The sequence below is a fragment of the Meles meles genome, chromosome 19 (assembly GCF_922984935.1).
Source record: "Meles meles chromosome 19, mMelMel3.1 paternal haplotype, whole genome shotgun sequence".
Taxonomy (NCBI): domain Eukaryota; kingdom Metazoa; phylum Chordata; class Mammalia; order Carnivora; family Mustelidae; genus Meles; species Meles meles.
Genome location: NC_060084.1, coordinates 18850206 through 18872063, shown reverse-complemented (window position 1 = coordinate 18872063; position 21858 = coordinate 18850206). Strand labels below are relative to the sequence as shown.

General features: G+C 53.4%; 2 protein-coding genes across 2 annotated transcripts in view; one reads left to right on the top strand and one right to left on the bottom strand.

Annotated features, from left to right (window-relative positions):
- The first annotated feature begins 682 nt into the window (after positions 1-682).
- Positions 683-12192, top strand: CMTM3 (CKLF like MARVEL transmembrane domain containing 3). The gene is made up of 5 exons (XM_045986978.1): positions 683-999; positions 3999-4154; positions 5197-5292; positions 5708-5828; positions 7318-12192. Exons 1-5 carry the CDS (start codon positions 835-837, stop codon positions 7344-7346), a joined length of 567 nt encoding a protein of 188 aa, XP_045842934.1. The 5' UTR covers positions 683-834; the 3' UTR covers positions 7347-12192.
- A 2095-nt stretch (positions 12193-14287) lies between these two features.
- Positions 14288-21858, bottom strand: part of CMTM4 (CKLF like MARVEL transmembrane domain containing 4) — a 66181-nt gene continuing 58610 nt past the window's right edge. The window contains exons 3-4 of the mRNA XM_045986977.1: positions 18259-18357; positions 14288-16696 (exon numbers count right to left, since the gene is read on the bottom strand). Coding sequence (XP_045842933.1) covers positions 16532-16696; positions 18259-18357 — 264 coding nt within the window. The 3' untranslated portion in view covers positions 14288-16531. The remainder of the gene's footprint in view (positions 16697-18258; positions 18358-21858) is intronic.

Genomic DNA, 21858 nt, shown 5'->3' with positions numbered 1-21858 from the left:
GAAGCCTTTAGGAGGTGAAGAGGTAAGGGCCCTGGTGATGGACTGACGGTGAGGGAGAACAAGGACAACCTCGGGTCTCAGATCTTGGGGAGGAAGGATGGCTGGCGGTGCCCTTCATTGGGGCCCAGGCGCCCTCTGGGAGTCCCCCGGGTATGAATGGGAAGAGGGAGCAGAAGGCAGGCTGGGGCAGCCAGTACAGGAGGCCGGGCTGGCCGAAGATGGGAGGGGTGGCCAGGGGAGAAAGAGGGAGTGGGGTGGGGAGCTGACAGCTCCACGAAAAGCGCAGGAGGACGAAACAGGGGCCTTGCCGTTTGGGCGCCTGGCTTCCTGGGTCCTGGACATGAGCAAGGACACGGGCAGGAAGCTAGACGACGCACGAGCGTACTCAAGCCTTCAGGGCAGGCAGAGAAGGCTGGAAGCCCCGACGGGGCGTTCAGGGGACGCAAAAAGAAAGTCTCGGAACTCCGGGCCAGGGCTGTGCGGAGAGTGCGGGGGGTGTGAGGGGGCCTCAGGCCAGCCCCGCGGAAGCTCCCGCCCCGGGGGGCCCGGAGCAGCTGGGGCAACCCGGGTAGGAGGGAGGAAGGGAGGAGGTGGAAGGCGAGCGGAAGAAGCGAGCTGGGCCACGGGGAGCGGGAGACGGCTAGGAGGGGAGGAGGGGAGGAGGGGAGTCGGCAGGAGGGGCGGGGCGGGGGCGGGGCGGTGGGGGATGCGCCCCCGCTCCTGGGTCTCGCCTTTTCTCCTTCCGCACAGCCCGGGTTTCCGCTTCCCTCCCCGGCGCGGGGTTAAGGAGCGGGGTGCGCCTCGGTCCCTGCCGCCGCCGTCGCCGCCGCCGCCATGTGGCCACCAGACCAGGAGCCCGACCCGGACCCGGACCCGGACCCGGCCTCGGCGCGCGCCGGCCGCTCTGCGCCCGGTGCGGCGATGCCCGGGCTCCGCGCCCTCCTGCCGGCGCGCGCCTTCCTCTGCTCGCTCAAAGGCCGCCTCCTGCTGGCCGAGTCGGTGAGTGCGGCGCGGGGCCCGGGCCTGGGACGGCTGAGGCGCCGTCGGGACGCCCGGGCCCCAACGAGCCCTCGGAGGCGCGGCAGACGGGCGGAGCTGGGCGCACTTCTCCAGGCGTTGGGGGGCGCCGAAGCCCAACGCGGGAGGCAGAGGCGAGGCGGGGCCCGAACCCAGGCCCTTCGGGCTCCCTAACCCAACCTGGGGGGTTGCTCGGGAAGCCTAAGTCCCGGGCCTGCCAAGGCGACGGGCGGGCCCCTGGAAACTCAACCCTGCGCTGTGTGACCTCGGGTGCCTTCGCCGTCTCTGGGCCCCCGGAACGGGCTGCGGCCCCTCATCTTCTGGCCTCGGTCTTAGGCGCTCCGCTCCCCAAACCCTCCCGCCATTCCTGGCTGCGCCCCGGGAGAAATCAGTCGGCTCGGTGCTTCACGACGCCCGAGTCGGGGTCAGGGTGGGCTCTCCGCGCCCCTGCCTGCTTTCCTGGGCGTAGGGAGAGCCGGCCGGGCCTCGAGCTGCAGGGCGGAGGCTGGGGTGGACTCCGGCCAGCCAAGACGGGGAACAGCGGGAAGTGGGAAGGGGATCCCCGGGATTGGGTGAGGCCCGGGCCGCACAGTGAGAGGTGTGCAGGCCGACCCCTCCCCCCGGGTGCAGGGGGCGGGGGCGGGAGCCCAGCGGGTGACTTCATCCCCCTCCTCCCCTCCCCCGCTCAGATCCAGCCGCCCCGCCCCCGCCGAGCTCCTTCCTCCTTCCCGCAACCCCCACCCGGGCCCGTCAGGCCTTTGTCCTGGGGACACTACGAGAACTCCCGCACCATCCGCGGGTGGGGTGGGGGCTTGGTGCTGGTCGTCTGCAGGGAAGGGAACGAAGTGGCCCCGCACAGAGAAGGCGAGATAAGGAGCAGCTCTTGTTACTTAGATCCCAGGCAGTTTGGCAGTCCCTGTTGTTATTCCCACTTTGCAGACAAGAAGGCTGAGGCCAGGACGTCTAGGGAATCTGACAGGATTTGAGGGTCAGGTGAGGGAAGGATGAGAGTGGGGATCAGAGGAAGGAGGCTTCTGCCCCAGACCTCTCCTTCCTACTGCCCAGGGCAGATGGCAGGAGGCCTTCCTGCCACTTCTTCTGCCCCTGGGGTCAGCCCAGAGGTCACCAGCCCAGCTCTCAAGTGAGGCACCAAGGGCTCAGGACTCAGCCCACACTCCAGGGAGTCGCCTCTCTTTGGCCACCCCAGTCCCAGCCTGGAGGTGGATGGGAGCCACTTTTGCAGAGAAGCCTTAAATCCACAGGCCAGTGAGGAACACCAACCCCAACCCCCGCTCCAGCCAGCCTCAGATGAGGCCCTTGGTGTAGCTGTGTGTCAGGAATCCCTATCTAGGAGGATGAAGAAGTAGGGACGAAGAACTGGTTAGAGTTAATCACAAGGGGAACCTCTCTGGTCAATTTTGCCTCCCTCTGGTCACCTCTGGCTGCTTCCAGGCCCAAGGAAATGGGGAGGCTGACAGGGACAGGAAAGGGGAGGAAGTAGCCACCAGGAATCAGGGAATGAGGAAACAGGAATGAAGAGGGGGCTCCCCAGAATCTGGCTTTGGGGGGTGGTGGACAGGAAGGGGAGGGACACAAGAACAGGACTAGCAGCAGGAGCTATGGACAGGGATGGGTCAGGGTCTCATGGCCTTGTTTTCCTGGGAGGCCACTCTCTGTGCCTTAATTTCCCATCTGTTCAAGTTGAACCCAGCTACTTCCCTGGCCCTGTTCAAGGCAGATGCAGGTACCCTGGGGACTCCGTGGGATCTCTGCAGCTCATTTGTCTGAAGCAGCCACAGCGTTTCCTGTGGGGCATCTCAGTGTCCCTGCAGGGCCCCCTGGGCCCCACTCCAAGCTACTCAGCCATGGACATGCTCAAACCCTGCCCAGCCATAGTGACAGAAATCAAGACAGATAAAGGCCGCACCCACAGGGCAAGATTCCTTAAGAACTACAGGTGTGTGGTCAGCCAGCCTTGGGTTCAAATTCCAATGCCTTCTTATTGGCCACATGACACTGAGCAGCTCACTTCACCTGTCTGTCCCTCAGTCTTCTGATCTGTGAGGTGGGCTGTGGGCAACACCCATGTATGGGTGGTTGTGAGGATGCCCAAGCCTCAGGCCCTGGCCAGGGAAACAGCATCTCATATGGTCTACAGAACTGGCCAGGGGGCCTCAGCATCCTCGGGCATCAGTTCCCGCCCACAGCAGGTGGACAGGGGTGCGGAGAACGCTGATTCTTGTTCCTTAGTGCGGCGTGCACAGAAGCTGCAGGGTCAACGCTCCCCTCCTGGAGGTTTTTTCTTCGTATGAACTGGCAGACAGAAAACCCAAAGAGTTAAACCGTCAACGCCCATATACCCACCGCCTAGACTGTACAGTTGTTAACCTGCTGCCAGCTTTGCTTTATCCGCATCTTATCCTTCTGTCTGTCCACCAGTTAGGTTTTCATGCAGAATACATTATCAGTACATTCCAACTCTGAGCACTTCGTCATGCATATCATTAAACTCAAGATTTGTGTATTGTTTCTCATCTACATTCACGTTCTCGGGAGTTGGGTGTCATTTGTTGAGGTGGTTCCTGCTTCATGAGCTGCCTCTGAGACTCCTTGGGTTTGATTTGCCCTGTTGTGCACCATCTAAGTTGGGTGGATTCTGCCATAGAGCCTGCTGGAGTGGGGGGCTGGGTAAGCAGCCGCAGGAGGCAGCCTCCTGGGGGACTGGATATACATGGGAAGCTGGGGCGTTCGACTGGGTCCTGACAGGGCTCCGGCATGGGGATCAGGGTGCAGACCTGTGCCCAGAGGCCTCAAGGGCAGCAAGCATGTGGGCCAGGGCCCCATGATGGGGTTCTAATCCTGGCAGCTGCAGGACTGTGGGCAGGTTGCCCCCCCTGCTGGAGCGACCTCTGGCCTTGGCTGCAGAGCCCAGGGCCAGGGGTTGTAAAAAAGGTTCTGATTTTTCCTCCCGTCCCCTCCAGGGTCTCTCATTCATCACCTTTGTCTGCTACGTGGCGTCCTCTGCATCCGCCTTCCTCGCAGCGCCTCTGCTGGAGTTCCTGCTGGCCCTCTACTTCCTCTTTGCGGATGCGATGCAGCTGAATGACAAGTGGCAGGGCTTGTGCTGGCCCATGATGGTGAGGGCTGGGCCCAGGAGGAAGGGGCTGGCTGCATTTTGACCCTCATCCTTTCTTCAGTGCGCCGGAGGGGCTCTTTACAGTTGGTTGGAGCCGGGACTCTCCACTGAGCAGCCACATGACCCAGAGCAGGTTGTCTTACCTCTGGGAGGTCTCTGGATGAGGCTGAGAACCCCAGCTGACATCCTGGCCACTGGCCACCAGGTGGCGCTGGTGCTCCCAGCTGGGCCAGCCGGAATGAGCCTCGGCCGCAGGAATTCAAGCCATTTCCACAAGAGCAGGACAGGTTAACTGAGGACTTGCGGGCTTTAGCCAGACCCCAGCCATCTGGCAACTTGCCTGGTCACCCGGGAGGCCCCAGAGCCCCACCTCAAACTTTGCTGTTTGAAAGGGACAGAAGGGCTGCGAGTGAACGCTGGCTCCTTGGCTTCATATCCAATGTGCTTCCTGATGGGCTGCACCTTGTGTCCCCATTTTAGGAACAGGTGAGCAGAAACCATGATACGTAAATGTATCTGCCACAAGTGTGTGGCACAGCGAGGCCCAAGGCCAGATCTCCCCACTGGAGAGCCAGCAGGAAGCAAGTGACCAGGTTTCCCCCATCTTTCTCATCAAACAAGGAGATCTGCGTGTGGGCCCAGCCACAGGGCAAACGGCAGGCTGGCCCACGTCCTGTTGTCCACTGGGCAGGGGATGGCCAGCTGGACCCGGAACGGGGCAGCCCAGCTGCTGGCAGCCTCCAGGGGCACCTGGGCAGGGGCAGGAATGGGGGTGGGAGAAGAACTAGGGAGTGCAAGGTGGGGCCAGGACAGGGCAGGAGCCCCAGGGGTGCCAGACCTGCAGGGCACCAGGTGTGTATCCAGCCCGCGGGGCCCGTTGTCCCCTGGGAACAGTGGGTTCCAGCCCCGTTCCTGCTACCTGGTGCCCTTCTGAGCCCGTGCCCCTGTCTGGACTCCCCGCCCTGCTCCACACTACCCCGGATCCCACAGCTGTGCTCCATTCCTGGGAGCCCAGAGCAGTGACCACGCCCACCTCTCCCCAGGACTTCCTGCGCTGTGTCACAGCCGCTCTCATCTACTTCGCCATCTCCATCACAGCTGTCGCCAAGTACTCGGACGGGGCTTCCAAAGCAGCTGGGGTGAGTAGCCACCCTAGCCCTGGAAGGGGTTGCCCAGCAATGCCCCCTCAAGTTCAGCCCACCCCTGATGGAGTCCCAGATGCCCCTTGGACGCTCAATGTCTGGGGCAGAGTCTGTGCCCACAGGGGCCCCTTGGGCTTGCAGTTGGATCTCAAGAGATTCCAAACTCCTCTTACTGGAGATTTAATCTGCCCCAAGTTTTGAAGGCTGTTTGCCGAGCCAAGGTAACAGCTCATTTTCCTACTTGTTGGTACCGGGAGGGGTGTGTTTGCTATCTGAGCTACGTATCTGAGCATATCGAGGTATCTGAGCATATCGAGCGGGGCGGCAGCTTCTCTGCTTCTCCCGGGCTCTCGGACCGGGGACTTCCAGCTTCTGATGATGGGTCCCATCCATCCTGTCCCCCGTCTCACAGGTATTTGGCTTCTTTGCCACCATCATGTTTGCAATCGACTTCTACCTGATCTTTAATGACGTGGCCAAATTCCTCAAACAAGGGGACTCCGCAGAAGAGAACACAGCCGACAAGGCAGAAGGTGGGTGGCCACCTGTGGGTTTTCACCTGGGACCCTGGCTTCTCAACCCAGGACTGTTGCTGGGGACCCTGTTCTCCCTTAGGGATACTTGACCAGTTTGAGGTTGGAGGAGCATTCCCTCTCTCCCACTATGGGTAGGAAATGGGTTCCCAGCACGGTTCTCCTGTCCCTTTATGGGGCATGGATCATAAAGTGGGCTGGCTCCCCAGGGCCTCGGGCTTCCCAGGAAAGGCATGCTGAGGGCAGGCTGGGCACCTCCTGTGGACGAGACCTTCCCTGGTGAGCCCCCAAGGCAGCCAGAGCGGCCACCTACCCTGAAACCCAGGCATCTGCCCAGTTTCACCAGCCTATGGCTCAGGGACCAGAGAACCAGGCTCTCATCGTTATCCGCAGCACCTGGGCAAGCGCAGGTTTATGAGCCAGCAGAAACCATCCTTCTGCCAAGAATGGATGAGGCTCATGTCCTCCCATCCTGTACTTCAGCCACACCTAGGGTCACTGTCCCTAGACATTTTCCTTAGGCCTTTGTGACCTACCTGTTCCCTGCCCTGGGTGTTTTTAGACCACTAGCCCAGTAGGCAAGTAGGAAGTAACAGTGGAGACATGTGCTTGAGTACTGTGGGCTTTGAGACTTGGAGATGGACGTATGATTTTTTTGATGTACAATGATTCCTAGCTTATGTGTTAGAATAAAGCAAGCCCACCAAATCGGACCAGTCTAACCCTCGGGACGGGGCCAAGGGAGTCAGGGTTTACAGAGGCTCTCGGAGCTCATCCATGACCCGGCAACAGTGTGAGGGCAGACTGGGGCTCTAAGAGACAGAGTTGGCCAGTGGAGGGATGTCCCTCCCTGAAATTAGCAAGTAGTACTGGGGCTGAGGCTGGAGGGTTGGCGACTTGGGTGCTTTTCCTTCCTGGAGTGGGGGTTCCAGAAGACTCTAGAGAGTAGTCTTCAATATTGGACTTCAGGAACCCTTGACTCAAACTTTAGATCGGCCCTTAACGTCATAAAATGAGTCTGATTACCATATAAAATTAGGACTGGGGGCAAGGGGGGCTCAAACTATAAGATGGCTGAAAAGCAGCTTCCTGATTTTTGAGTATAGCTTACTTTCTTGTGCCAGAAAAGAGCTGACCCCACCCTGTCCTGCTGAACTGCATGGTAGGGTTGAGTTTGGTGAGTTTTCATGCTGACAGCCCCAGCCCACTCACGGCCCAGGGGAGACTGGGGAGGGCCTGGAGCAGGGCACAGCAGGGGCATGTGCCCTGCTCCATGTGGCCATGTCCTGGAGGTGATGTGCAGGATTGGGTCCCAGGCCCCAGGCCAGCCCTCCTGCCAAGCTCCACCAACAGCACAGTCCACGCGGGAAGGGTCTGAGCCTGGGGCTCCAGCCAACAGCCAGAAACCCAGCCAGTCTCCCCAGAAACAGCTTCCAGGCCCTGCTGGCCTACAAAGTCCTGCCAAGCATGCCCTTTGCTTTGCTTTCAGAAGAGAATTCCGACTCTGACTCTGACTGAAGCCCTGCCCTGCCCCAACGACTTGAGCCCCGCAGGCCCCTACAGTTGTGCCTTCTGGCCGGGTGCAGTCAAGACGCCTCCTGCGCTGGGAGAGAGGCGGTGACTTCTCCAGCAGCAGTGGGAGCTGCTGACTGAGCCGGCCTCCTCACGGCCCCGAGGTGACACGCCCAAGCCCCGCCTACCCAACAGCACCCCTCGGCTGAGCAGCGTCTAACCACTGCACACATGGGGGCGTCGTGAATAGTCTGCCACGCCTCCTCATTTCTGCCCCACAGACCGTAAGCCTTGTACATTCTCTGCCAAAGATAAGCACAAGGGGACAGAGCTGATGGAGCCTTGTTATCTCCGTCACCTGTGGCGGGGACGGGGGTAAAAGTAGGACCGAAGCCACCACAGGGCCAACCTGCTAGGCCCCAGGGATTTTGTCTGCATTTGGTGTCCCACTCACGCCAGGCACTTTGTCGAGAATGATCCTTGCGAGATTCTTTTGTTCCAGGAGCACCGGTGCCCTCTTCGTTTTCGAAGCAGGAAGAAAACCGACCTTTGCTCTCATCTAGGAGCGAGCAGGTCCCAGTGCCCAGAACAGGCACCTCACACCCCGGGGGGCCATGTTTTCTCCGGGGGACCTGACAGTTGTAGATCAGCTTACCAGGTCCAAAGATCCGGATACCTAACCATGAAATAACTGACGGTTTCTAGGGGGCTGGGCAGGCCCAGCCACACCCTCTTTCCCGGGGGCCCGCCAGCCGGCGAGGGGCTCCCGGGCACTCAGGATGATAGTCTGTCGACACCAGAGCAGGTCTCCTGACTGCCTTTCGAGAGGTGAGATGTGCCTTCTGCGTTCACCTGAGGATACGTGCTGTGTATGTTCAATGGGATTTTGTAACTTTATGTATTTTTTTTTCTTTTTTTACACAAAAGTAGCTTTTTTTAAATGGCATTTCCTCTGACCCAAGAGGCCTCATGAATGAGCCAGATCTGGACCCATGTCTTGGGCATTTGTAACCTTTGTTCTTCTCTTGCATGTGAAAAAAAGCCATAATGGATTAAACCAGACTGACTCTGTGCTTGGAGTGTATGTGTTTGAAACAGCTCACACCACCCAGAGCAGTGCAGTCCAGTGTCCTGTTCGGCACAGACGGCTCCTGTCGACGGTGAGTCCGACAGCTCCGGGGCTCAACTCTTGCTCCACAGCTCACACCGCCAACGCGGCGGACGCATGTGCTCTCCCTCACTCCTCACACAGTCCTGGTTCACAGTGCAGGAAACCGGAAGAAGGTTCTGGAGCTTGCCCCGGTCCCCGGAGCCCCTTTGAAGGGGTCCAGGGCCCTCTCACTTAGTGTCAGGGTAACGACCCACGGCGCCTCTGAGGCAGCCATCACCTGGGCTCTCGTGGTTTGGAAACTGGTTGCATAGGGGACCTCAGAGTTGAAGCCTGGGAGGATGCTGGGTCAGCATCTGGCCTAGGCCTTCTGCTCCAGCTTTTGCACACGTTCGAAAACCTGTCTGAAAGTTGGCGTGCAGATGCCGAGAGGCGTGTATGGCAGGAATTTCTGCCCCACCTTGCCTGCAGAGGTAAGCCAGCCACGCTGCCTGTGGACACCCACACCGTGGCCCCTCTTGTGGACGCGGACTGCGTTTAGCCTCACCTCCGAGGCCTGTTTCAGGAACTGGGTCCATAGCCTTCGAAGGTACAGAGGGGAAGTGAGAGTGAGGACAGAGACAATGCCACTTTTACGTGTCCATTTATTAAACAAGTACTCCTTCATGACAATTTAATACAATATTTATTAGCGATTAGTGTTGAGAAAATTATTTCCCTCTACATACAAAAATACAGATTTGAACACTATGAAAACAATCAGGACAAGTACCATGAAAAATAGGTCCTTCAAAAGAAATAAAGGGGCAAAATTGAGGGCAATGTGAGGCTCTGTCTGCTGTCAGGGACAAACCACCAGGAGCAAAGGCTTTGGGGCGCCAAAACCACTCCAAATGGATAGTCAAACCCACAAGCCAGGGTCTGAGAAGCCAGGAGACCCAGCAACAGCACAAACCAACGTGTACCACATGGGCATCACCTTAGAATGCCCACAGCTGTGTCCAAACTAGCAAAGGAAATCGACTTTTAAGAAGCAAAATGTAAAATGTTAAATTAACATTGCCCCCCAAAGTGCCACCAGGCCAAGTACCAATGAATAATCATATTAGAGTTAATTAGCCATCTGACTTGATGTCCTTTGTTAAAATGACATATTCTGACCCTTCAAAGGGACAAAAGAGAAGCTGTAATCTTACGTTTCCGTAAATCCATTCCTTCATGTTGCAACGGCTCAGCTAGTTTACTCGAGAATTTTCTGGACCAGATAGAATCCACATCCTACAGGGGTGGGAAAGAGTGTAGCGAGTCTCGATTTCATGAAGCTCCTCGTAGCAGGACATCTATTTTGTCCAGGCAGAAAATCAGAAAGGGCCATGGAGCCCACCCCGCGCATCCGTAAACCAATGTGAGGTCCACCAGCCGGTGGAGGCCACGCGGGCAGCCTGTCTCCCGCGGGCAGAGGGAAGCCGGCAACAGGGCAGAAGCACTGGCCTGAGCTGGTCCTGGAAGACACCAAGCCCGAGAAGGCCCTCAGCCTCACCAGCCCCCAACAATGGGGCTCTTTGCTGTTTTGGACCCAAAGAGGGGTAAGTCAGAGCACCACGGGTATCTATCCTTTTTTATGAAACCACTTTCCCCTTTCTGTTTGAGGTGAGCAGTGGCTCTCTAACTGACCAAGTGGTTTAAAAATGCCAGATGCAGTTACACTGATTAATAATCATTTCACAGAAATATACTCTTACTCTCAGACTGTTGAAATAAGCAGAAACAAGTCGCTGGGGAGAGAAAGCAGCAGAGAGGAGACAGGAATAGCCAAGGTGGGGTGTTTTTTTTTTTCTCTTTAAAAATACTTAAGGAAGTTTAAAGGAATAATGGCCAAACCTCAAAACCATCATTGCTAAAAGCAATATTAAAAGGACACAATCTAAAATCATGCTACAAAAATAGTGTCATCTGGTTTAACTAAATGTACATCTTTTTTTTCAATTCCATGATTGACAAGTGTTTATGTGACTGACACACGGAAGGCACCGAAGGTGAAGCGATTATTATTTGTCTTAAAATATACAAAGACAGAATTACCTACTTTGGGGGGAGGGGGGAAACACATACAGTCATACCTGTAATAAATAGTTAAGTGTTTTTGCCACGGGTTCCTGAACCCCTACAAACTTCAACATATACAAATAGTTTCGATCCCTACATTTGCTTCGAGGGAACATCAAAATCAAGTTATTAAAAGCACTGGTTTTATCCACATACGTCAGTTTCATCATGAGGCAGGACTGGAAAACTCATTGTGGGTTACAGAGTGAAAGCACTGGAAGTAGGCAGCCCCCATGTGGGTCTGGACCGGCCTGGGGGTCCATGCAGGCCTCCTACCCTCGTCCTCCCCCAGCCCTTGGGTCAGCCAGTTCTCTCTTCAAGCCCTGATGATTTGCCTTCCTCCATTCTCCAGAGAATGGAACAGAGTTTCAAAACTTGCAAAACCTATTCTGGAAAAGGCAGGAAAGCAAAATGGCCCACAAAGGGAGGCAGCCATCCGTTAGACCTGACCCTGCCTGGCCTGGGTACCAGCCCCCCCCCACCCCAAGTGTCCTCACTTCCTGGTTAAATAAGATGCTTCCCACTAGGGTTTGGCATCGTCCTCCAGAGACGACTCAGATTTGACCCGTTCAGACTATTACCAAGTCCCACACAAACCAGCCCCTGAATCAACCTGTCACACCTCCTCTCTTCCGAGGCACAATTCCAAAGAGAAACTTTGGGCCGAGCCCTAATGCCATCAACAAAGCTCACTCAGTTCCTCTGAGACAAGTTCCATTAGAACCAGAAAAGTTCTGAGAGCTCCCTACAAGCCGTGGTTTTAACCCCTTAATGAAGGCTCTCTGCTCTCTGGCCTTTGTGTACAATGCATCCCAAAGAAAACAGGCCACTCCCAGGAGTCTAATAAGCAAGTAACCCGAATTAATGTCCTGGCATAAAAATGTAGACAAAAAAAAAAAAAAAAACCAAAACTAACCCTATAAAAAAGATGCACTATTAAAGGATCCATAATCTAAGTTTTACTCTAGGCAAGTTGCCACTGATTCAAGCTCGGTGGGCTTACAGGTTAACTTTTTTCTGTACTGTTGATGGGATAAGAAAAACTAGAAAGGGGGAAAAAAATCCCCAAGGTTGGGAAATGACATCCAAATGGAATAAAAATGTAATCTAGACCAAAGAAGGGAAAACACATCAGGACCCATTGCTAAGGAGTGTATAAATGCCACTTACAGGAGTAAGGAAAAGTCAACTGAAACATTCATTTTCAGAAGGAAATTCCCGATCAAACAGATATTGAGGGTATTTTCTGTCAGAGATGGTTTCTAAAGAAAAGCAAGGTACAGGGTCAAATATTTCAAATTACCTTTTCAACCAGACAGTTCTTACGATCTCGGTAATATCTGCTGAGGAGAGAGGAAACACAAGATTTCATGACGAGCCAGGAAGATTTACAAAGCTCAAGGTGGGCAGCGTCAGGTCGACATTCCCTCTAGGCGCGCACACCACCGAAATCTGAGGCACCCCGTCCAGACTCAAGAGACACCCAGAGCCCATGCAGAGCACCAAGGCGAGCCGGTCCCCACATCCAGCTCTCGCTCTCAGGCTGAGTCCAAACACAAGACCTAATTTTTTCCAAAGCAAGAGGATAGGAAGGTAGGTCACCAAGTACGTTTTTTCCAAATGGCCCAGGTCAGTCACCACGTGTGATACCACGAAGGGTCCCCCAGTACACAGCTGGGTGTGCTGAGCCCCTCCCTCCTCTCACCGCCCAAACTGGCCCCACCCTCTGCTCCCACCTCTCCAGGCCGTCGCCTAGCTGGTCCTCAGAGTGGGTGCTTGCTGATAAGGTAAGAAACACTCAAAGACAGAACCTCTGGGTTCTGTAAAGTTCACTAGGAACTAAAAAAGCGTCTGGGACCTCACAAGCTCATGGCAGTCCTTGGGGCAAGAAGCAACTTTTATTTTGCTGGAGAGAATCAAGTAGCAGAAGCCTTCAGCCTAGAAAGTGTTTTTTGTTTTTTTTTTGCCTTTTGCTACCTGTGTAATGTCATTATTTTCCTATAAACAAGATAGGGAGAAAACAACAGGCGGCTGCAAATGACTTCATGGTTGCTTGGTTTTGAACACGGAGGCACGATGGGGACCACTTAAACCATCACTGCCTCCCAGAATCACTGAACTGGCCACACGCGGCCTCCACACGCTGTTCATCTTTAGGGAAGATCTTGCACAGCCAGAGATTAGAAGCCGGTCCACCCCTTAAACACATACAGGGGTGAGGAATTTCTTCCCAAAGAGCACACAAGTGTCTACAGGAGAAGCACCACACATAGGATGTGGCACACAGAGGCATTATCCCAGGCTCACTGGCTGCGAGCGAGAAGTCACATATGTGGCGCAGACAAAGGAGTGGGTGCTTCCTCTCCCCAGGAGACTGCCTGTGGCTTAACTGAAGACTGAATCACTAAGAAAGCATCAAAGAAAGACCGATGAAACTGCAAGTTTTAAAAGAGTAGACATGTTTTCAGTGGAGTCAAAAGCTCTCACCAGAAGCATCCAACACATCAGACTTACCACCTCTACCCATGGGCAAGAGCATCCTTGCCAGGGGACTGTCATGGTGCCCCGAGGGCTGGGGGTGGGCTCTGCCTCCCGGAGCTGAACCCTCAGAGCCACGCTGGGTCCCCACTGGCTTCCGTGTGGCTGGGCCAGACTCTGCCCATAAGGGCACTTCAGCTCTACTTGCCGAGAAGGCAAGGCATTGGGGCTGGACAGGCTACGCCATCCCTGCCTTTTGGGAGGCAAAGGTCATCCCTCTTGGAGAAGTGTTGCTGCACAGAGTAAAAATCGAAAATAAAATACTTTATCAAACTGTGAGATTGTAATCCGCACTGCCTTTGTCCTTCCCTGGCTTTCTATGAGGCCAGTGAGGGTCTTTAAGCCTCCATGACTGTAATCCCTCTGTTTGCAAGGGAAAGACCTCTCCCTCCATGTCTTCAGCAGTGAGAAAAGATACAGGAGAATCGGAGGGGAAAAAAAACCACATCAACTGAATCAGTGCCAAGACCAACCTTCCCTGAAGACGTCAGTGTCTATGTCCATCCCAAACCCCCAGAAGTTCCCCAAGATGCTTTGCGGGTTTCAACCACACAGTCTCTAGGAACAAATTCCAACTTAACTCAGCAACAGCAGTTCCCATCAAGTCTGGCACCCACTATGAAAGCCAGCATCATCCTACCAGAAAGCTGAGAAACATGAAGATTGCTTCAGCCTTAAAATCCCCCAAACCAAATCGATGTGGTCCATATTGGAACTATTAAATGCACAAATAGGCTTCCTTCAATTTGGAGAAAAAGAAAAAAAAAAAAAAGGCCTGTTAAGCCCCCCTACGTCTAGACTGTCTTGTTTGTACACAGAAGCAACACAAGGAAAACGCAGGCGGCGTCACACTCGCCCTAGACAGCCGAATTCCCTCCACCGGTGCTCACCACCGCACTGCCCAGGGCGACGGTCTGTGTCACCATGTCACCCGGGCTTGTGAGCTAGAGAGCGGGCCTGGCCGCTGCTGGGTGTGCTGGGAGCTAATTAAATATAAAGAAATGTATTTACAAAAAGCATGGGGGAACCTCATGGCACAAAAGACATTAAATAGTTACAGGGACATAAATAATTCCGAAGATTCTAACACTACGATGCAAACTGACTCTACGCCCCTCTGTGGCAAAAGGTGCCGTCACTTGTTATCACCTGTAAGCCTTTACAGTTTTTTTTTTTTGTTTTTTTTTTTGCCTTTACAGTTTTGATGGACTTCAGAACCATTTCTTGCAGCTTTCAACACATCCTCAGGAGACCAACAGGCCCTTCTTCATCAGAAGATAAACCGGTTTTATTGTAGTGACTCGGGAAAACTTAGGCAGCAAACCTGCCTGAGTGGTATTCTCCCCCCCCACACCCCCAATCTCACTTCAAAGGCGGCTTTTTAGTGAGGCCACGTAACATGATTCCTGGCAGATTGCTGATAAAGGTCAGGGTGGTCTTTCCAAGAGGGCCCCGCTGAATGCAGGGCTGAGTCTTCGCCACCCTGTGTCTAACTGGAACTCTCAGAGGGAGATAAGCCCATTTTTGACGATGCAGACACACTCAACAAATGCAGAATAAATACACAAAAGGAACAGATAAAATCCAGATGTCCTAATCTCTTCCAAAGTCACTACTTCTACTAAGTTCAAAGTCTGCGACTCCTGATTATTGCTGCCTCACAACACACACAGGGGCGGGGGACTCCATCCCACCTGCGTGGGAGCGGGGGTCTGCACGGGACACAGACAAGGAGCTTGCACATGTGACCCAGGCCACTGCCTCAGAAAGGAAACAAGCAGAATTCCGATCGTACTGGATGGCCGGTCCACGGGGCTGGCCCCTTACCCCCACCCTTCAGAACTGAGTAGTGGAACCTACACTGGGAAATCAGAGGCATGGGCAGGGCTGGACGCTTTCTCACCTATGCTGTGCCCCTCCACCGCCCGACACACTCACGTCCACTCCCCCCTTACACGGCGCCCGGCCACCGCTGCCTTCGTCCACCACTCCGTGAGGTCATCCCAGGGGCTCTCCCGGGGCTGCGCACTTGTCCCCCCAGCGGGACAGGTCTCCTCTCAGAGGATGGCCGAACGCAGAATAAGTAGAGCGAGAAGGAGGTTTGTAAACATTAACAGTTCAGAGAGGGGAAACCGACAAGGTAAAACAATTTTTCTGTGAACAATACAATTAGTTTCCAACAGGAAGCATACGAAGGACAAAAAAACACTACAGCATCAGAAGGGCTCAATGAACACGTTCACTACATAACCTCCACTTTCTCAAGAATCCATTCAAAACCTGACGTCACCAGAATTCTTCCCAACAACTTCCAAGATCAGTGTTCATAGTTATGACCCTGAGGCACGAAAGCTACAATCTGTGCCTCCCGAAACATCAGTGAAAGCATGTGTCGTGGTGGAAATTCAAGTATTTTCAAATCCTAGACAAACCTACTCAGAATCACTTTACAACTGTCCTCGGGCATTCAAAAATTAGCACACGTCCCTAAATCAGAGATGTGTCCCCACCCGTGGTCCATGAAGCCAGCAAATGGGCAAGCATTCTGGCTGGTGGAATGGACTGTACTTTTCTGTGTGACTTTTACCTGAGAAGGTAAAACTGCAGGAAGTCTGCAATCCGGCCTCCAAGTAACAAGGCTGGGTAGGAAACTGGACAACAGGCTGGTCCCACATTCCTGGAGGAGAACGTGGGATTCGGGGAGGTGACGCATGGAGGAGCAGTGGAGTGAGTTCTCAGCAGGGCGGGAAACAAAGGGCGACCTTCCCACATGGCAGCAGGCCTGCCAGGCTGTGCCAGGAGGACAGCAGCTCTTCCCATCCCCGCAGAGTCCAGACCCGGCAAACAGCTCCACCAGCACACCCGGGGCCAAACCCTCGCGGCGTCTCCACGACCCAGGGATGGAAGATGAGGAACAGGGGAGGGGTCGGGGGTGGGGGGGGAGGACTACAGGCTGCCCCCGGGGCGGGGGGGGGGGGCGCGGGGGGCCTGCCCAGCGACTACTGCTGGCTCTTCAACCCTGCACCTTCATTCCTTGATTTTTTTTTTACTCCCCTTAGCAGCTCCCATTAATCCAAAGTCTTGACTTGTCACATAGGACAGGGTGGCTCAGCGCCGGATGAGAAGCCTGTGCTCGGGGACAGTGAGGACCTAGAGGAGACACGGCAGCCAGTGAGGCTGGCGGCTCCGACAGCTACCAAATGCTGGAGAAGCTGCAGGCCTCTGCCGGCCGCCCCCGCCCCGTCTCAGCAGCTGCTGCTGGGGTCCCGCCTCACAGACCCGCCAACAGGGCCACTCTCCGAAAACCCTTTCCCGGAATGAACTTTTACCAAAGAGGACAAAATTCAGCTTAATCACAGGAAAATCTGACATGACGAGGAAAAGACAACTTGGTTGGAAGGGTGGGCACGAGGATGAGAGGAAGCAGGGCCCCTGGGGCTCATGTGTCCAGGCGCTGAATCTCAGGGCGACCGTCCACGTCTCTGGACTCCGTGCGGGCCCGGATGTAGTCACTGGCGCTCTGCTGGTGGACACTGACTCTCCATTTCTGCACCGCCAGGAACGTGTTCACCGCATACACGGCAGTTGCCAAGAAGCCAAATATCTACAAAACATGGGCACAGTTAGTCCTCAGACCATTAGCCATCGACGGGGTGTCTGGGCAGGACCGGCCCCAAGCGGCTCCCGTTGACCTGAGGCATCCCCACAATGCCCAGACCCACTGTTATCTGGCGGTCAGACGACGGCCAAGAGTGTAGTTAACCATGATGCCCAGAAAGTCCTGTCTGACCGGAAGACAGCCTGAGGTTTTCTCTTGAAGAATTTTAGATCTATGAAACACACACACACACAATCACGGAAGTGCCTCTTTTTTGTGGCCACCGGTCTCAGGTAAGAAAGTACAATGTAGCCAAAATACCAAACATCAGAAAATGAGCGTCAAGCCACAACACCTGATGTCCCAAACTGTGTCCCCCAAGGCTCTGCCTGCTGCCCAGATGCCTTCCCCTGGACAGACTCAGGTGGGCAGCTCCTGGGTGAGCAGCAGCAGAATTTTAATGATTTGCTAATGATGGATCAACCTACCGAGTGACACTTGGGTGAACAGCTTGTTCCGTGTTTTTTACAAACCTTTTAAACTCCCCTTCACAAAAGTGCTGCCTGTTCATTATAAATACAGGACAACACAGAAATGCAAAGCACAGAGAATCAAAGTCTTAACATGATCTGCTTCCGACCCTGCCTGCAAAGGCATTCTACCTTGAAGAGCAAAAAAAAAAAAAAAGTCATCTGACTGCTAAATGGCATCAGAACTGCCCTCTCCTTCATTAAGAGCCCCACACTGACAGATCAGGCTCTTAAAAGTAACAACACTAAGAGACATCCAGGGCTCTGTTGCGAACAGACGAAATGAGTGATTCTCAAATTTGAGTGTGCAACTGAAGCACCTGGAAGGCTTGTTAAAACGTATTTCTGGCTCAGGGGCTCCAGGGTAGCACAGTCGGCTGAGGGTATGATTCTTGGTTTTTAGCTCAGGTCGTGATCTCAGGGTCGTGAGATCGAGCCCCGCGTCAGGCTCCATCTGTGCTCAGTGCAGAGTCTGCTTGGGACTCTCGCTCCCTCTCCCTCTGCCCCTTCCCACCATGCTCTCTCTCTCTCAAAGAGATAAATAAATCTTTAAAGTGGGGGGAGGTGCATTTCTGATTCAGAAGCTCTGGGGGAGCCTGGGAATGGCCTTTCTACTTTTTTTTTTTAAAGATTTTATTTATTTGACGCAGAGAGATCACAAGTAGGCAGAAGGCAGGCAGAGGGAGAGGAAGGGAAGCAGGCTCCCCACCGAGCAGAGAGCCCGATGCGGGGCTCGATCCCAGGACTCTGGGATCATGACCTGAGCTGAAAGCAGAGGCTTAACCCACTGAGCCACCCAGGTGCCCCGGGAATGGCCTTTCTAAAAAGTTCCTTGGTGATGCGGAGGCTGCTATTCTGGGGGCCACACTTTGAAAACCACTGCACTAAAGGAACCAGGACCTCCACTGTCTCAGTAACATCATCATTAGCAAAGAGAAAGCCCAAGAAGAACAAGCAGGACACATGCTAGGGGACAGAGGAGAGCGGGTCACAGCGTGTACGAATCGGCCTGTGTTTTCACCAGCCGAGTACACTTACCACAGCAGCGATTTCTGCCCCGGTTTGGTGGTTTAAAGCAGCCAGTACGGTCGAAGCGATAAAGAAAAAGAAAGTGCTGAGTCCAGTGTTGACCAAATCCTAAAGAAAAAATAAAGTCACTTGAAAAGAATTTTTTCATGCTTTGCCCTGAAAGCAATGGAAGGATTTTCAAAATAAGAAGCACAACATCCAGCCTCTCTGATGGTTCGGCAGTTTAGTCCTAAAGGCCCAGGGGTGCCGGCCCCGTGGAGGGAGGCAGAGATGGGACCCGTGTACAATGTACATCGCCTGATAGCTCGCCATGGCAAAATTCATGTTTTAACCAACCACACAGTCATTTCTTAGCGAATTTTTCTAGAAACCCAATGGCTAACCCATCAAGGACACGCACCTTCATTACCGTTAGAATTCTATTGCCATCTTTTAAAAAAAATACGTTCAAAACACCTTGGCATGGACAACACTCCCCGGGAGTCCAGAATATGCCCAAACTGGCGATATCGCCAGCGTGCCCTCGTTCATGTGTGACATTCTGAGCACACTGTTTTCCAACCTAGACAACACACTCGGCCGGACCTCATGCTCTTGCTTACACAGTCTTTCAAGGCTGTGTGTGGCTAAAACCCAGAGGATTTTCTCCTAAGTTCTCTGAAAAGCAAAGGAGGTTACACATCCAGCGCTTCCAAGATTGAACTCTTCTTAGTTGTTGAGAGGAACGGAGCACAGCGATTAAGTGCCACAGCCCGACTGGGTCCTGGGATAAGCCACTTCACTTCTTGTGTCTCATGTGAGAACAGCACCCACGCCTCCCGGAGTTCTCCTAGGGCCCCCGGGGGAGCCACGCACGACAAGAGTTACGGTTCCCTGCATTTAGTGCTGCTTCTGTTACTGTAGTGTGACAGTGGGCCCCCAACAGCCTGGGCCATACCAGAGCCCCTCTATCATCTCCACAGAGAAAGAACCCAGAGAACGCGTTAGACTGTTTAAGTGCCCGGGGTGGGGGCCCTCAAGGGCCATGTCCTCTTTCTAAAGATGCACGAAGAAAAACTTTCTCATCACGAAGGTACTGAGCATGTGCAGCAGGAAACCCGGCTCACTCCTGGCTTCTGCGGGGGCTCACGGCAGGCTGCGAGTACCCGCAACTACAGAACTATCCAGAAATGTCGGCCAGCGGGGCCACTTTTAGCTGTGGCCAGTGTTCAGCAAGGGCAGATTTTTCACAAATTCCAACCCGGAAGTGTTTAGTCAGAATGCTCAGTTCTGCGTAAGGTGCTGTAAGGGTAACGAAGACTATAAAATGTCCTTTCTGAACCAAAGACTATTCAGAAGTGGGGGACACGCTTTACGATACGATGCTGAGGTCAGACATCAAACAACATTATATGTACATCAGGGGCGACAACAGAAGCATACACGTGTGGTCAAGGGCCTACGTGCCCTTGCTGGTTCATGCGGTTTGTCCATGTGATTTCCACATTTGGAAGTTCATTTTAAATATCACACGAGTGCAGAAATGTCCAAGTATAAGGATGTTCGTGATAGAGCTTAAAATAGCAAAAAAAAGTCGGAAGCGAAGAAAATTCTCACGAACTGGGGATTTGTGAAGTAAAATGGTATCGCCACAATGGAACACTATGTGGTCATTAAAAATAATGACGCAGTTGTACGTTTAGCATGGAATATACCTAAGACAGTTAAAGTGAAAACGCGTGATTCTGATGACTCCATTCTCCCTGCTTCACACATCACACGTAACGTCAATGGGAAAGCGAGTCTACCTGGTCTGGAAGGTTGTCACACCAAGTAACACAAGTGGTTATCCCGATGGGTTCTAGCCCGGAGGACTTTTTGACAGCTTTACTGAGATGTAACTCATATGCTACATACTATGCCCAATTAAAATGCACGATTCAGTCACCATGATCGCATTTTAGAACACCGTCAGCACTCCAAGAAGAAACTCATCAGCAGACAGTTTTCCATTCCCTCCCCTAACCCTAGGCAACCACGACTGACCTGCTTTCTGTCTCTGTGTCTTCCGGTTCTGGACACTTCATATAAATAGAGTTATATACTATGTGGTCTTTAGTGACTGGCTTCTTCCACTCAGGAGGACGGTTCTAAGGATGACTCCTGCTGGATCCCGGATCAACACTTCTCTCCCTTCCGTGACTACGCCGTATTCCATCGTATGGATACACCACGTTTTTATCTACCTTCTCGTCCGTCTTTGGACACGTGAGTTGTTTCTACTTTCTGGTTATTCTGAATGACCCTCGTATGAACTTACAAGGTTTTGGGGAGATGTATATTTTCACTGGTCTTGGATCATCACATGATTTTATTTCTTTATTATCTGCACCTTCCAGCTTTTCTGTAACAGACACTGCTTGGCACAGCTTAAAAGACTTAAAAGGGGAATACCGCGGGTGTGGGTCAACATCAACTACTGGGGTTCCTTGTCCGTGAAACAAAAATCAAGGCTTGCAGGTTCATCCTTCACATTAGGGGGAACACACAGACATGCCCTCTGACTGGGCTTTGGGGGGTTTTAGTCAACAATGGTGATCCGTTTTTTTTTTTAATAAACATAGAAGTAACATTTAATATTTATTTATTTATTTATTATTATTATTTTTTAAGTAGGCTCCACACTCAACATGGAGCTTGAACTCACAACCTTGAGATTAAGAGTCAATGCAGTCCACGTACTGAGCTAGCTGGGTGCCCCCCAAAAGTAGTAATTCTTGATATCTACCTTCACCAGTTCCATTTTAATGTACTCCTCAATACATGCTTTCATTTAATTCTCACATCAAGTCTATGCAGAGTAGATATTCCCATTTTCCAGGAATGGGCTGAGTTTTTCAGGAGTTCAGAAACTTGACCAATGAGGTGATCCATTTTTTTTTTTAATGCAATTTTTTTAATGCTTTTACTGGGAACTGTACTCTCTCAGCCACATGCTTTCCAGTTTGCCCCAGCCGTCCCCACTCCCTATCGTCTCACACCTCCCACCACTTTATGCTTCCGGTCTGGCCCCTAGAACACACAAGGGTGCAGACCGTCCTTGTGCTAGGAGATGAAGAGGAAATCCACCCTCCCAAACACAGGCTTCCGGGTGTCTCCTTCGCTGACACTGGTAGATACAGGGGTGAGCCTCTCTAATTCCACTAACAGGTCAACAGGATGTGGCCTAGAGGGTGTGAACCCAAGGCCTACCGGCCATATCTGGCCCACAGACGGGTCTGATGTGACAGCATTCCAAACAAATTTGAACACGCCAACATCTAAACACCAGAAGGCTGCACACAAAACACTAACCTCTTAAAGAAAAAGAAAAAAAGAAGCTTCTAGCTGTTCTTGAAAAGCTGTTCCAGAAACACCCGGAAGCAACGACACAGTCAGCAGGGACTGGGGAGGAGAGCCACCTGCCCCGTCTCCCCGTCTCCGGCCCATCTGTTCGGGTGCCCAGCCCTGGCAGGCCCACCGCCTCCAACCCCGTCTCCATTCCAGAGAATGGGCCATCCAGCAACGTGCCCTCCCCATCCGTCCGCACTCTGGGCCCAGTGGGCACCCACACAGTTTTCAAGGCCCAGC